Here is a 15,374-nt window from a genome sequence, read left to right as displayed (position 1 = left end):
GGATTTTTATTTTATTTGGAGGTAAGCAGGGGTCATTTCATGCGGGAGCGCACAGGAGCGGAGCTCCGGCAGTAAGGAGCCCAGGGGGTGGGCACATGCAACAAGCCCCGCCCCCTGCTCCCAGCAGCCCTCAGTCCGGCCACGAGGCGCAAGAAGCAGCCAGGTAATTTGCAGCGCCCCCCCCCCCGCTCGCCTTCAGGTGGTACAAGCTCTCCCTCCTCTGTGAAGGCAGATATGCGCGTTCCCCCCCCCCAATAGTTAGCAATCCAAAACAGCCCAGTGGCACCTTTAAGACCAAGTTTTATTCAGGTACAAGCTCTCCCTCCTCTGCGAGGACAGATCTGCATGTCCCCCCCCCAAAAGCTAGCAATCCAAAACAGTCCATTGGAGCCTGAGCGGTGGGTGTTGCCTTCTGACACACTCCCGGTGATTTCAGGGGGTGTGGCATATGCAAATAAGTTATGCTAATGAGCTCCTACACCTCTTTTTCTACGAAATGACCCCTGGAGGTAAGTTAGGGAGTATGTGCATATGGGTGTCAGGCAGCCATGTACCGTTTGATCCTCTGCATGTCTACTCAGTGTTGAAGGAGAAAGGGCGGGACCTGGGTTCAGATCTCTCTGCCGGGACCTGGGTTCAGATCTCTCTGCCTTAAAGCTCCCTGGGAAGCACTGGGCCAGCCTAGCCCATGTAGATGGTGACAGATCCAGGTGGTCAGCCGTGTTGGTCTGAAGTAACAGAAGTAATTTGTTAGCCAAAGTGCCTTATTTTTAATTAATAAACTTGGGGAATTATGAATCTTAAATGGTAATAGGCATAAAATATGGAACCATAACCGGTGCTTACGGGAGTCAGAGTTCCCAGGACGGAGGAATAGACACCGAGGCTAGATCACTAAAGTAATGATTTCTTTACTAAAGGTTTTTCAAGCATACAAACAAAAATCAAGCATTCACAACACGGTACAGGGCTAAGAATACAGATTAGAAAGTACAGAGACGTTTGCATGAGCAGGGAATATCATTGGCTGGGTGATACCTTGACACAGAGAGTACTCCATCTTTCTGTGTTATACCTCTGAGGATGCCAGTCACAGCTACTGGCGAAACATCAGGTCCTACAATGCCAAGACCACGGCCATGCAACCCGGAAAATCTACAGCAGCTAATGGGTGATACTTTACCTGTCCGGCAAGACACTTGGATCATGCAGCGAAAACACAATAAAGGAAAAGGGATTGTGAGTTGACCAGCAACACACATGGACTGATTCCAAATTGGCTGAGAATGGAACCAACAAGGTAGGGTGGGGTCAGGAGAGAGTCCAGTGGCACTTTTAAGACCAACACAGTTTAATTCTGGGTATAAGCTTCTTTTTTTTGTGCATGCACACTTCAGATACATTGAATCTGAACAAAGTGTGGGTCCAGTGGCACCTTTAAGACAAACAAAGCTTGATTCTGGGTATAAGCTTTTGTGTGTAAGCACACTTCTTCAGAATTTCCTCAGCAATATATAGAAAGAGAGCGGATAGGGGGTTTAGTTGCCAGGAAGGGCCAATTAGAGTCAAGAAGACAAAAACAAAATTGGAAATTACCAGTCCATACATATAGGTACAGGGTGAGCAGTACATCATCATACAGCATAATGAAGGTGTTTAACAGGTACAAGGATCAAACAGGAATAATAGGCTTAGTTTATATGGTCACCATTTGTTTGGGTTCAATCCCGGGGCAAAAACAGTGAAGGAAATAAATGTCACAATCATAGATTGGCATATTCTTAATTGTAGGATGCTGAGAGCAGTTAATTCATGGTGGCTGTGTGAGGATAAAAGGAAGGCAGAGAGAACCATTTTGTTTCTCTTCAGCTGCGCGGAGGGCAGTCTTATCAAAGCTAATAGAAGAAGAAGAAAAAGAAGAAGAGATTGGATTTATACCCTGCCCTTCACTACCCAAAGGAGTCTCAGAGCAGCTTACAACCCCCCCCCCCCACAACAGACACCCTGTGGGGTAGGTGGGGCTGAGAGAGCACTGACAGAAACTGCTCTTTTTCAAGGGCAGCTCTTATCAGAACTATGGCTTGCCCAAGGTCATCCAGCCAGGTGCAAGTGGAGGGGAATCAAACCCGGTTCTCCCAGATTAGAGTCCGTGCACTTAACCACTACAGCAAATATAGTTCAATGGGACTTGTTCCCGAGTGTATTTAGGATCTGTGGCACCCTGCATTGGAAATTCAGCTCCATTCGTCCGACCGGACTAGATTAGGCACCAGGGAAAAGTATGGAGAACCAGCAGAAAGAAATCCGCACCTGGAATCCTAAAAAAGGAAAGAGATTCGCGCACGTGATCTCGTACAGGTGCAAAGAAGCAGCCTTTTTTAAAAAAAACCTCCCTTCGCCGTCACTCGGCTCACTCCGGAACCATTCGGCCGCACTCGGCTACTGCTCCCTTTCGGCCTTTCCCGTCTTCTTTCGGAGGGAAGGGAACGCCGCCGCCGGAGCCGACCAAACGGATAGGCTGTGGCTGGGAGAGGCCGCCCCCCCCCCCCCTTCGTTTCGCTTCGGGTTTCTCCGTCTCCGAGCCACCGCCGTTGGGTTCTGCAGCGGTGACGTCACCGCCGCCGCCTTTATAAATAAGGGGCGTTGGCGCGAGCGCTGGGCAGTCGGTGTCTGAAGGGGAGAGGCGCGAAGGTTGTGTGACTGGGATCCGGAAAGGGGCCCTTCGCGACAGACCCGGTGAGGAAAAGATGGGTGGTGGTGGTAGGATGCGGACTGACGGATGGACCAGAAGGGGGGGGGGCTCAATGGTCGGGAGGAGAAAGGGGGGGGGTGGGTCCTTTTAGGCCGCGGCGCAGAGGCAGGGGCGCGAAGGGACCGCATTGTGGTGAGGCGAGCGCGAAGGCGGGGCTTGAGAGCGCCCCCTCGAGGCGGCGGCCTGTAGTGCAGCTTCTGTGCCAGCGCAGGTAGGTGATGGGGACCATCCTGGGCCGGTTGCAGCACTGGATGCAGCGGCTTTTTACAGGCTAGGACGACGCTAAAGCTGTGGATTGATTAGGGTTGACGTCTCTGCAAGCTGTAGATGTGCACAGATTGTTAAAGATTGCTTTGTAGTAGTGGTCGCCATGCAATTATTTATTGCTATCAGTATCCCCCGGCGATAATGTTGTGGCCAACAATTGCGCCTGGATTCTTCCTCCTTCCTAACTGCCATCAATGAGATAAGGGCGGGGATGGTGGGGGGGGGGAATCAGGCTGCCTCCATCACTTATGGACCCAGTGTGCAGCCCTCTTCCCTCCCCCCTTCCAGTTGTTATCCAGGGCAGGCAGCAGCCAGATGGCCTTCCTGCCTACCTGGATCCTGCTGAGCTGAGAAAACGTTCCCCAAGGGTTTTGTAGTATTTTTAAAAAATATTTGTAGTTTTAATGTGCACACTGTTTTACAGGAGACCGGTTAGTAAACCCACAGAAGGCATGGCAGAGATGGAGTAAAGACCGTGCAGTGTGGTTTTCCTTGGAGTAAATATGTGTAAAATTGGGTTGCTTTACACACACTTACTTGGGAGGAAGATCCATTGAACGTGATGGGACCAGTTCCTGATACATAGGATTGGGACTTCAAGCCTGAGTGCACACTTACTTGGGAGTAAGCCCCTTTGAGTAAAGCGGAACTTGCTTCTGAGTAAATGTGCTCATCATCAAAGGAGAGCATCAAATGTCCAAGTGGCCTTTGTCTTAGTTGCTCTTCCGTCCAGACACAAGACTGATGGGTGTGTGGCAACTGGTATGCATTTGTTTAGGTTTACTTTTAAATAGTACAGAGACTGTGTTGATTTTTTTAAAAGCACAAGAGACAGGGAAATCTGTTTTGTTTTTGTCCATGAGGGAGCGGTGGTTGTTATTTGCACGGGCAATTGTTCAAGTAGTGCTTTATTTATTTGCTTCATTTGGACCACACCTTTCTCTTGGGGACTCCAAGCAGCTTACGCCATTGTCCTTTCTCCACCATTTTATTCCCACAACAGCCCCGTGAAGTAGGTGAGGCTGAGAGGGTGTGGCTGGCCCAAGGTCACCCAGCGAGCTTCCATGGCAGAGAGGGGATCAAACCTGGGTCGCCCAGACCCTAACCTGACACTCTTAACCAGTGCTCCCTCTAAGCTGTGGAGTCTTGTGAGCAAAAATTCTACTTGGTGAGCTACTGGCATTAAAGTTGTGAGCAAGTGATTTGGCTACTGCATAAATTAGTTTGCTCTGGAGCCATCCTTCCTGAGCCAAGACAAAAATGTGTGAGCCAGAGGCTAAAAAACTGTGAGGTAGCTCACACTAACTCAGCTTAGAGGGAACTCTGCTCTTAACTGCTATGTAATCCTGGCTGTCCTTTGATGACAAGCAAGGTCCTGTTTAAATTCTGGCCAAATATGACAAAAAGATGTGCACCTTGATCCCGACTGAATCGTCTGGAAGGTCTTGTGCCAGGTGCCTAAAACAATTGCTGCTGAGGGTTTCGGAATGCATTTTCTGACCTTGCTTAGACCAGCCAGCCAGCTGTTCTCCCCTATTCACTGGTACCAAGGTTAATTTTGACTTGCTCAGCCCCCCCCCCCCGAATCTTTGTAAATACCTGTCTTTATTGCCTGTTGTTTGTCCTTGCTGACAAATTTATGGTGAAGCTACAGTACCCTGTGGCAAGATTGCTTTTAAAAATATTATTAAATGCATGGAAGTGCCAGGGGGAGGTTTGCGGGTAGCTATTGTACTATGTTTTCCCATGTTTTTCTTTTTACAAAGGAAGCATTAACATACAGTAACTATTAAGCAGCATAATTTCAGATAGCTAGCGATGTCAGTCTGTTGCAGCGAAATAAAACAGAAGACTTGCGGCACCATAAAGACGTGACAGAATTTATTCTGGTTTAGAACAATGATGCATGTGATGAAGTGAGCTCTGACTCCTGAAAGCTTGTGGTAGAATAAACTGGATTAGTTTATTTTGCTGCATGCATTTGAATATGGTGATTCTAAGCTGTATTAGCAACTGTGAGTACAAAAGAGGGGGTGGCAGTTATTCTCGGAATAGGCTGTGATACGGAGTGCTTGCCCTGTTGCTGCTGTGGCCACCTGCCACTGATAACGCTTGCCAGGCATTCACATGTTCCCTGGCACACTGCTCCATATTTTAAATATATATAAAACACATCTTTCACAGCAGCATCTCCATTCCAAATCCCAGTTCACTAGGCTTGACTGTATAAGAGAATGAGGGTGGAGGAGACCTGGATGGGGGTGGCTGTTGTGGCATTGCTTTCCTGCTTCTGGTGGAACGGTCGTTCCTTCCGCCCTTGGAAGAGATGTTGGAGTCGACATTGTATGGGGGAGGAGGAAGAGAGAAGGGGAGGCTCCGCCCTGCGCAGCAGCTGCAGGAATTTCATTCAGAGCCTTTGGGAGTGATTTCGGTACGCTTGACAAATACACGCTGACAGCCGCCAAGCTCTCTGCTCCTTCAAGAAAAGGGCCGGGGAAGATGGCTCCCCCATCCTGAGGCCGGCCGGGTCCATTCCCACCTGATTGGAAAGGGGGAAACTAGACAGGGAGGAGCCACTGAGTGCTCGAGTGCAAACTTGCATTCTGCAGCAATGGCTTCCCTGAACGTTCACATTCTCAGTCCTGTCCAAGGTCAGGCGATAACAGCATAACACAGGAACACATGTGAGATTTTGCTATAGTTTCTAGGTGAAAGGGTTTCCCAGCTAAACTAGATTAGCTACGCTCAGTAAATCAGGTAACTATAAAATGAGAAGTATAAGCAATTTCTCATCTTAGCAAGAAAGGAGAGGATGTTGCATTTTAAAAATTAAAAACATGGAAGAGCACTAACAGTTCCTAAAAACAGTGAAATCTCTTCCCAGCTGTAGAACTTGGCTATATGTTTTGACAGATCTTTTGGCTCAAAATGCCAGGTTGTTACCTCTTTTCAAAACTTGTATCCCTTTTTCTGGTCCTCAGCCTAGTCATGGATCATTTTCTGTGCGTTGAAAATAGTTATTAAGCCTGATGGTCTCTTTCCAATTGTCAGGTTATATGCAGGATAAAATAGGTTAGAGGTTTATAATTATTTAAATTATATTCATCCTGTTGACAGCCAAAGAATGTTGCTTTACCACTGTAATGACTTAGTAGATTCTGCCTTTGTATTTGATTCGTTTTTATACTTAGTGAAATCTTTGTCACGTGGTGAAGTAATTATTTCATTCTCTGCTGATTTTATTCTTTTAGCCTGGATAACCATTGAGCTGTTTCTAATAGGCTCTGGGTAGTGGGTTTTTTTGGAGGGGTTGGCATGATCATTTGGAGTTACAGATTCAGACAGTTAGGAAATAGTGCTGGGAGACTTCCGATCTCTTAATAACAGGGTATGCAGCACATTTGAGAGGTATATTATTCATAGGTGTGGAGTGAAAGATTCTAGACCGTTCTTGCTTATTCTGAAAATATTATTTGGGGGAAATGTTATATTCGTTTCTTTAATTCTAAATTTTTAGTGAAGGCTAGAAAATCAGAAGTCCTATAAACATTTGCATTGATTTTATAACATAGTAGGGCAGAAATTATCAAATGGCTGGGGGGGGGATTTCTTCAGCATTGGCAAGAAGCCACAAATAAATTCAGCTGCGGAGTGAGAGGGGAACTGGACAGGTGAAGTTATAACAGTGTTTCCCTATCTGTTGCAGTTTAATTGATGATATTGGGGTCCATAACCATGAAACTAATAAAAGTGTGTAACTTGATGATGGCTAAGGATTTCATTTCTTAAGTGAAATTGACCATCTTCAAAAAAGAGTATTGAAATAAGGCTTTGTGTTACTTTGCCCTCTTAAGAGATAGTGTTATGCTGTTTTGGTGTGTGTTGTTGAGGAAGGAGTTTAGTGGCTTTTAAACAGGGACCTTTTTCTCTTCTAACAGTCGTACTGCTCTTTTTGCCTTGTCACTAGTATCTGGAACCTGCTCCACCGTAACAGGGTGGAGCAGACTGCAGATGGTGCAAGAGAGATTGCCAAATGCGGTTCAGTGCCATGCTGCTATTGGTTGGCCAGAGATCAAGCAGCGTGGCATACCCCCCCGCCCGCCTGCCTGTAATAAATAATTTACAACGTATTAAGCCATGTCACGGCAAATATGGATTTCCTTAAGGAAGGAGGCAGATGAGAGAGACATGGTGTTTTTTGACATGAAGCACCTTGGCATGTGGCTGTCAGATGTGGTGAATTCTTATGAGGCCCATATCTGACATCCTCATTATCCTGCTCTCCCAACCACCACCACCACACAGATATTTCCCCACCTTCTGCTTATTTCTAGGTGTGTAACTGCTCGAGAGGGCCTTTTGAAATGTGTAGTGAGGCTGTACTTGGGAGAGTAGCCACGGAGAGCGTGTCCATATGGTAATTTCTCATGATGCTTTTTTATGATGCTGGGCTGCTTCACTTTTGAATGAAGAAGAAGTGTGTGGCAATTTACTTAAATGGCTGTGAAATTCTTTTTGCAAGTGGAGGGGGAGATTGTTGGCCATATCTGCATGTTGTCAAAAGTTGCACTTAATTGTATATGTGCATAGCTCGCAAGACATGATCTCGGTGTACTCCTCCCTTTTAGAGTCTGCATTCCTCCATCATGTTGTCATCATTTCGCAAAGTCAGAGTCCAGGTATTTTACAATATGCATGTAATAATACAGCCATATTTTTCCTGTTTTCCTTTCCCTCCTTTTTCGGTTGTGATAAAATGTGCACTGAATCTCTTTAAAGCTGTGTGTGTGTGTGTGTGTGTGTGTGTGTGTGTGTGTGTGTTATTACCTAAAACAAGAAAGTAACCCAATATCAGACAAATCATTATGGCTTTCTAATGCGGGGGGGGGGTCCTAAATGTCTTGAGTTTCTATCACCTTTTCCCATGCATGATGTGTGATGAGCGTGCTTTTCTGACCGCTTATTAGGACTTTTAAAGCAGCATGACGTTTTTGTACGAGGTGCTGCTGGCGTGGGTTGTCTTGTCAAAGTTGACTGGCTTTTTAGAACTGTGAGCTGATGCAGTCTACCAGCATATTGCCGCGTATTCGCTGCAAGACTCATTTTGATTATAATCTGCCAGAGTGCTTCTGTGCCATTAATTACATTGGACTGCAGTTGCTGCATTATTGTCTCGACTGTACTGGCAGTTATGTTTTCTTCTGTTTTTTTCACGTTAATGAAATTAAGTAGGTCACGGAATACAGAATTTATGTTGAGAGAGAGAATGTAAAACCTGTCTAATTCCAAGATAAAGTAAGCTGCTTTTCAAGTGGTACAAAATGATGATAGCGAGATAAAGCCAAGAAGAATCAGGTTGGGAATTGAGAGATTACTTGCACTGGAAAAAATTTTAATGCCATGCATTCCAAGATAATTGATTTTTCTCATAAACTGTCGTGTAAAATGCAGTCCCTGCTAGTCTGTGCATGGCCATGGTTGGTACGGAATGGAAGAGTATTAAAAAGCTGTACATAATCAGAGGTACTGTCAGATATTTCTATTACTAATTCTCCATGAGTTGCAAAGATTCTCTTTTATCCCACCCTATGCGAAAAAGCACAGCAAAGTCATTATGCAAGCCATCAGATGAAGATGATTGCCATAATCTGGTTGTTGAATTGAGGGTAAGCATTCATGGCGGTTGGTCAGCTCCTCTTGTTGTCATGCTTTCCTGTCTCCAAAGAACTTGAACGCTCCTTCCTCCTGGGTAAATTTGCATTTTGCATCTCTGATTTAGCCTCTGTTTAAAATTGCCAGAATAATGCAGTGTTGAAAGGTCATGTCTGAAAGTAACAAAAGCCAAGTATTCTTCCTGTTTGCGTACTGCAGAAGGTTTCCAAGACAAGCTGACCTTCCTTCCTTCCTTGCTGAGAATATGGACCATCCAAACAGATGTTCCACTCTTTGCTGAGAGATTGTTTTTTGAGTTCTAGGAAGAACTTCTAAAATGCCGTAACCGGAAATTTAAAAAGGGTGTTGCCTCCAGGCAAATCTGGAACTGGAGTTTAGGGGTTTCTGTTTTGGAGTTTAGGGGTTTCTGTTTTGGATTTGCTGCAGTGGTTCCATAGACAGATATTTTTTTTCAAAGCCCTGAAAGTCCCTTAGCCCTATCTCACCCCCTTCCTAAAAAACTGAATTTTGGCTAAAGTTAATAACATATAACCACAAGAATTAATTTTGTTCCTTTGAAGTTAAATTTTAGATAGCTTGCTTTCTTTTTGGAAATCTTGACATGAAACATCTGCATTTCTGGGCTGTTTGGGGGCGCAGGATTTATTGAGGCGTTGTCTGCCTGCATTGTGTTTTATTTTTAAATTTGCAAAATGCTCGTAACAGCAGGTGGCTTTAAAATGCAGGGATACTGGGTTGGGGGGGAAGGGCATAGCTCATCTCCATTTGTTTTTCTTAAACAGTTGGTTTTCTTGTTACGATGGTACATAGTGGTGCACTTAACTTGTCTTCAGTTGCTTACTTGCACAAGTAACCAACCCTGAGAATTTTGCGCTACAGTGTGGGAAGCCAAATGTTAAGCGCCAGAATACATAATGGTAGGAATGAAGAGATTGAACAAGGACCCCTTAACCTATGACACTTTTCCCACACAAAGAAGGGCGAGTATGTACCCAAGCCTGTGCAAAGAGTGTGCATGTGTCTGTTTTGCAGCAGGTGTCTGCTCACTGTCCAGCTTGCATCCAAGTTAAAATGATGCTGCTCCTGCTGCTGCATTCTTCGCCATTGACAGCGTGCAGGTCCCCCCCACACACACAGTGGTTACTCTTGTGTCGGAGAAACCTAAATGTGTCACAGTGGTCTGGCATGAAAAATGTCTTGGCTTGGGCAGCATTTTAGTGCTATTTTAATTCTCTTCTTTGCACCAGCTTTTCCTTTGTGAACCGTGTTGCTGACATCCTGACCGACCATTGCGTTGCAGTGTCTAAAAATACCCACCATTTGACATTCCCAATAAGATGCCGAGCATTCTGTTTTTTAGTTATCGCTTCTGAGGGACTTCGACCAACCGATTAAAAAAACCTCGGTGTAGTCCTTTAATCTCCATTTGTTTTTCCCCACACCTTTGCTGTTGTCCTTCCGAAACCACCAATAGTAGCTGTAAGTTAAAAATGTAAGGGAGTCTGAGACGATTTAATTCCTTTTGCTTTTGCTCACCCCTGATGTTACCCATTGCACAGGATTTTAGCTTTAATTCTGGAGACTCGTGCCACTTCTCCAAGGTGACTCTGGCAGCACGGAAAATCTGTGCTCTTAATTATTTTTCCCTACTCTCTGAGCTGTCCTCAGAGCTCTGTCTCCTCTAAGAAAGCAACCTAATTAATTCAGCTTCCCTCCTCAGCCTGGAACTTTCTGTGTAGCGTTTGACCTTATCAGCACAGTGCAGATTGCGACAGGCGGGGCCGGTCCTCGGCAGCCAGCCGTAATGCATGGAATGCGATGATGTCTTTTTGCACCGGGCCGAGAATGTCTGTTGTTCCGTGTTGAGCTCTGAGCACCTCTGAATTCAAAATGTTTTCCATTGAAATATCACACATCCTTTTTGATTACCCATGCTTGTTCTTGCTGCAGACCAAGGATGACAGTGTCTTAGTGGTCCGGCTGTACAGAAACAGGTTGCCAAATGGCTCTCGCGTCTCTTAGAGGCAGAGGGGCCTCTGCGGTTCCGAGGTGGAAACTTTGGATGCACACTGCGTTGCTTTGCAGCAGCAGCTGGCCGTCTGTGCTTGTAGCTCCCCAGCCAGCGCTGATCGCGTTTTGGCAGAACGCAGGCTTGCTGACCCCCCCCCCCCCCTTTGCAGGAAAGAGCAGTCCATTATTGCTGGACCCAGGCGCTTCTTTTCCGATTGACTTGTTCCATTTACACAGAGAGCCTTTCATTTCTGTCAATTCTGCTGAAAGGGCAAACTGAGTTGCGTGATCAGAATAGCGAGGGGGGGGTTGGTTAACCCAGTGAATCCTAAAATATATTTGGGGAGAAAGTATAATGTGGATTTCTCAAGTAGTTGAACCCTGGGGAATAATGGTGGGTTCTATGGAAACAACACAAAGAGCTGCTCCTGAGGAACAAGCGAAATGTCTCCCTGTGCTATAAAATAGGAGTGAAAACAGGAGGTGGGGGAGCGCAGGCGGGGGCAGGCGCAGGTGGAAGCCGCCTCTTGCCCCACCCTGCCAGCACAGCGTTCAGAAAGACTAGGCTTAGCCCAATTGCCAGCACTTAGCATTTCATTTGTAGTAATTAGTCACTTGCATTTAGCATGTCATCACTGCTTTTGTGGGAGAGTTGTCACTAACTAGACTGGTTTGTCGGCGCAGCTAATCTGGTCTTGAACTGGATGTGTAGATGGACGGCCAGTCTGCCTAAGGGTCAATGCATGAATGTGCGGGTGCTGAAAGCAGGCAGAGGCTTCTTCATGTTCTGGCTTTGTCTGGGAAGTTAACATTCTGAAAACATTCAATTACGATTTAATAAATGAAGCTTCCAGACCCCCCCCCCCCCCCCCCCCCCCGGCACATCCCTTCCTAAAATACCGCAATGCAGTTAGGGCCTCAGAGTTCACAAGAATAACTGCTGCTGCTGAAACGGCTGCCCTTCAGCATAGTATGATTGTGCTGGGAGAACGCTCTGGAATGTATAAATTCACCCCCATGTGTCATGTGTTCCGATCAAGCACCACTGCCCTTTCCAGAGGCCTGGATTGTAACAGGAAAGATAAGGCTGTGTATACCAAATACTTTCCTACCTCTGGGAGATTTAAAAAAAAAATGCATACAGATGTGTTTCCAGGGTGTGTGTTTTTTCCTGGATGGGTAGCATGCAGCTGAGAAGAGATTAAATAACAGCAGCTCATTTTATAATTTCCGAAAGCAACTTCAGTCTTTCTGTTTTTAAAAAAGCCCTACAAAAATACACCAAAAAGTTTATTTGCCAGTACTGACCTCTTATTGGATTTTAAGTGGTCAGTGAAGAGTGTCAGTTGTCATGGCCAAAGGGCCGTTCCACACATGGTGCGACAAGAAACCCAGGTTTGCCACTGAATACACATGGTGAACTGAAGAAACAGCCCTTCCAGGTCCCTGTGAATGTACCTGCTTGTGATTCCAAGCGTTTGCTTGTCTCATTTGCAAAGTTTATTATTACTGTTTATTATTATTGTTGTTGTTGTTATCCATATTTGTTTGAAATGCATCCATTTGACATGACTGAAATGTCTTCCAGATGCAGGTTTTAGAAGTACAGAGTAAGAGATATTTCCTTACTCTGTTGTTTGGATCTGTGCTACTTGAATAGCCACCTCCTCAGACTTCTTTTTGAAAATCAGAGGAATTTGATAAGGCCATCTGTGTTATGGCAAAGGGGGTCTTCAATTTAAAAGGGGAAAAAATACACTGGGAGCATCTCTTTATATCCTAACCTTTGTGACATCTATCTAATTAAGTCAATTTTGCTATGTCTTAATATCGCTGATATAAATGGAATCTATAGGCACAGACATCTATAGTGCTTTGGGAAAGTATAAATAAAATTTCTTCACAGCCTTCTTGGAGCTTGAGGAGGCACCAGTTAATTTATAGAATTTTAGGCATGCAGGATTAGAATTGCAGACAACATGCACAGCTGGCAAAGACTGATTGTGGCTAATAAGAACATGGGGGGGGGAGCTCTGTAGCAACTATAGCATCATACGTTTTGCGGGTGAAGAGATGACATTTGATTTAACTGAAGAATGATGAGAATCTAGAAGACCAAGCTGTAAACATGCTTGTTATGGAAATCCCAGTGATTTCAGTCAAACTGTCTTTCTAACAAGTTTGCCTAGGAGTACAGCCATTGTAATTGTAGAAACTGTGTGTGCTTGACTCTTTTATGGTATAATTTTAAACAAATGAAAAACTTTCTGGTGTCTCACTGTTTCAGTCAAAAGGGTGGGGCAGTCTTTCTGTGCTGTTGTTTTAAAATCTCCGTTAGTGACAATTTGCAGGCCTCTTGCAGTCATGTGAGCCTGTTGGCTCCCACAGGACTGCAGCAGCATAAGCCGGTCTGAATGGCTCTCAGTTTCCTCTGCTGTCTACTTCTGCACTGTAGTGCCTTTGTTTTTAACCTGCATCCAAACTTGTAAGCCGCAACTTACTATTTCCTTGTGTTTTGGCATTTTTGTGTAAGGGATGTGTGTCCTTTCCTCACTTGCATTTCCTTTCTGCTAGTGTTGGCTGCGTCTGATGTCAAAAGCACTAATTAACACCTCTTGAATTTTAGAAAATGGATCCTACTGGAGTAAAAGTGCTGGAAACAGCAGAGGACATTCAGGAGAGGCGTCAGCAGGTCCTGGACCGCTACCACAGGTTCAAGGAGCTGTCTACCTTGAGGCGCCAAAAGCTGGAAGATTCCTACAGGTTCCAGTTTTTCCAGCGTGATGCAGATGAGCTGGAAAAATGGATCCAGGAGAAGCTCCAGATCGCATCGGATGAAAATTACAAAGACCCAACCAACCTGCAGGTAGGGGCCACCTTCAGATTGCGCGTGCTGGGCATGGTGCTCTTGGAAGAGCTCAAATATCTTGGAGGAAATAACATAGGTGATGTGCATGGCTGACATTTGACACTTCGTCCTTTCAGGGGAAACTGCAGAAACACCAGGCCTTTGAAGCTGAAGTGCAGGCCAATGCCGGAGCCATTGTTAAATTGGATGAGACTGGTAACCTGATGATTAACGAAGGGCATTTTTCTTCTGAAACTATACGAGTGAGTGTTAAAGAACTTTACTTCTTGCAGGATTTGACATGCCCCTTCTAGAACAGGCTGCTGGTTAGTAGGTCACCTACAATGGCATTGCAGTAGAGGAGCAGCATTAAGTGCTGTGTCATGGTCCTCACAGTAGCAACGCTGATCCAGATCCCCAGCTGGTTTGTCTTGTAACGTTTTGAAGCAAGAGGCGGCAACTGAGCAGTGTCGTCGTGAATGGTGTGGCGGAGGGGGAACCTCCAGACACAATGCTGGGGACGATTTCACTTCCAGGTCAGGTCTCTTTTAGCAAATGGCTTGAAAACCACTGATCACTGAGCTGAGGCTAGAAATTCCTCTTTGCCCCAGTTGAAGAGATTGTATGAGCATCCTTTCAGCATCTGTGCCCTTGGACAACAAGGACTTAAAGAGGGCTTTTCTCAGTAACTCTTCCCCATTACATGGATTCCACCTCCCCACGCCCAGACTTGTCAAAAGTGTGAGTTTGAGCACCTTACAGAATAAAAACCTTAGGTATTAAATTTTCAGTCAAGATTTGAGTTTCTGGAGTTAAATAAATAGGGGGCTATTGTCCTTTCTTACCATTTCTGTTTCTTAACAGTACTTCATTTAACAGGTAATTTAGGTGTCTAGCTGTTCTTGGGGGACTGGTTTTAAAAGTTAGCTCGCGAGGTTTGTGCTCTGTTGCTAAAGAGCGTTGAATGCTAGAATTGACACAGAACTTCAGGATTAACACTGGATGCGTTAACTTGTGTGCTTCCAGCCTGCTATTATATGACTGTTGTTCATTATCAAATGAGATCTTTAGCTAGCTCCTTTCCCTTCAGAACAGCAGATCACTCAACAAATAAGGCTTAGGACTATCGCATTTGCAAAAACATCTTTTAATTCAAGTATGTTTTATTTTTATATATATGGCAGAACAGCCACTCATCCTTGTTGCCAGGCAGGGTTTAGGAAAGTGCTAAAAGGTTGTTGCGATGGTCTTGTCTTTATAGAGGGGGGGAGAAAAGGCTTTGTTTTTCAGAGGGGAGCAATCTAAAGCTGCAGTTCAGAAACAGCTCGCATTAGAGAAGGCCTTAGTGATGCTCCCACGGGTGGCAAGCCTGCAGGGCCACTCCCTAAATAAACAGCTTTGTGGAATGCAGCCTGGTGTTTTTTTCCTTAAAATGTGCTAACTTGAGACTCTGCTCCTGGATATTGGCTCTGGAATGTGTTGTTTGCAATGTTAACCCGTGTGTCAATGGTTCAGTCTTTCACGCCATACAGGACCGCACAGCGTCCAATAGTAACTACTATCCAAGTTGGGTCACACATACGAGTAGGTGGATTATCCGGCTGTGTGGGTGCTGCTTTTTTCTTCTGTTTCTTTGAATGCCTCTGTCTCTCCTCTCCCCCTGATTTGATGCTTTACAGCTTGAGAGTGGAGCTGGATGTTGTAAGAAGCAACACAGGGCGTCCCGATGGCGCTTTCCCCCTCCGTGATGTGTACTAGAATGTCCTGATGTCCCGTTGCTGTCTTGCGCATTTCCCAACTCCTTCTCGGTGCTTCCGGTGGGTG

At 45.4% G+C, this 15,374-nt stretch overlaps 1 protein-coding gene across 1 annotated transcript in view; it reads left to right on the top strand.

Annotated features, from left to right (window-relative positions):
- Positions 1 to 2,663: 2,663 nt before the first annotated feature.
- The window catches only part of SPTAN1 (spectrin alpha, non-erythrocytic 1), an 85,860-nt gene continuing 73,149 nt past the window's right edge, over positions 2,664 to 15,374 (top strand). Inside the window, exons 1-6 of the mRNA XM_015426457.1 lie at positions 2,664 to 2,736; positions 7,648 to 7,698; positions 8,619 to 8,685; positions 9,572 to 9,676; positions 13,329 to 13,568; positions 13,688 to 13,813. Coding sequence (XP_015281943.1) covers positions 9,647 to 9,676; positions 13,329 to 13,568; positions 13,688 to 13,813 — 396 coding nt within the window. The 5' untranslated portion in view covers positions 2,664 to 2,736; positions 7,648 to 7,698; positions 8,619 to 8,685; positions 9,572 to 9,646. The remainder of the gene's footprint in view (positions 2,737 to 7,647; positions 7,699 to 8,618; positions 8,686 to 9,571; positions 9,677 to 13,328; positions 13,569 to 13,687; positions 13,814 to 15,374) is intronic.

Source organism: Gekko japonicus, unplaced genomic scaffold (genome assembly GCF_001447785.1).
Source record: "Gekko japonicus isolate JY-2015 unplaced genomic scaffold, Gekko_japonicus_V1.1 scaffold1064, whole genome shotgun sequence".
NCBI lineage: Eukaryota > Metazoa > Chordata > Lepidosauria > Squamata > Gekkonidae > Gekko > Gekko japonicus.
The sequence above is the reverse complement of the archived record's forward strand: the minus strand, read 5'-3'. Positions and strand labels throughout refer to the sequence as shown.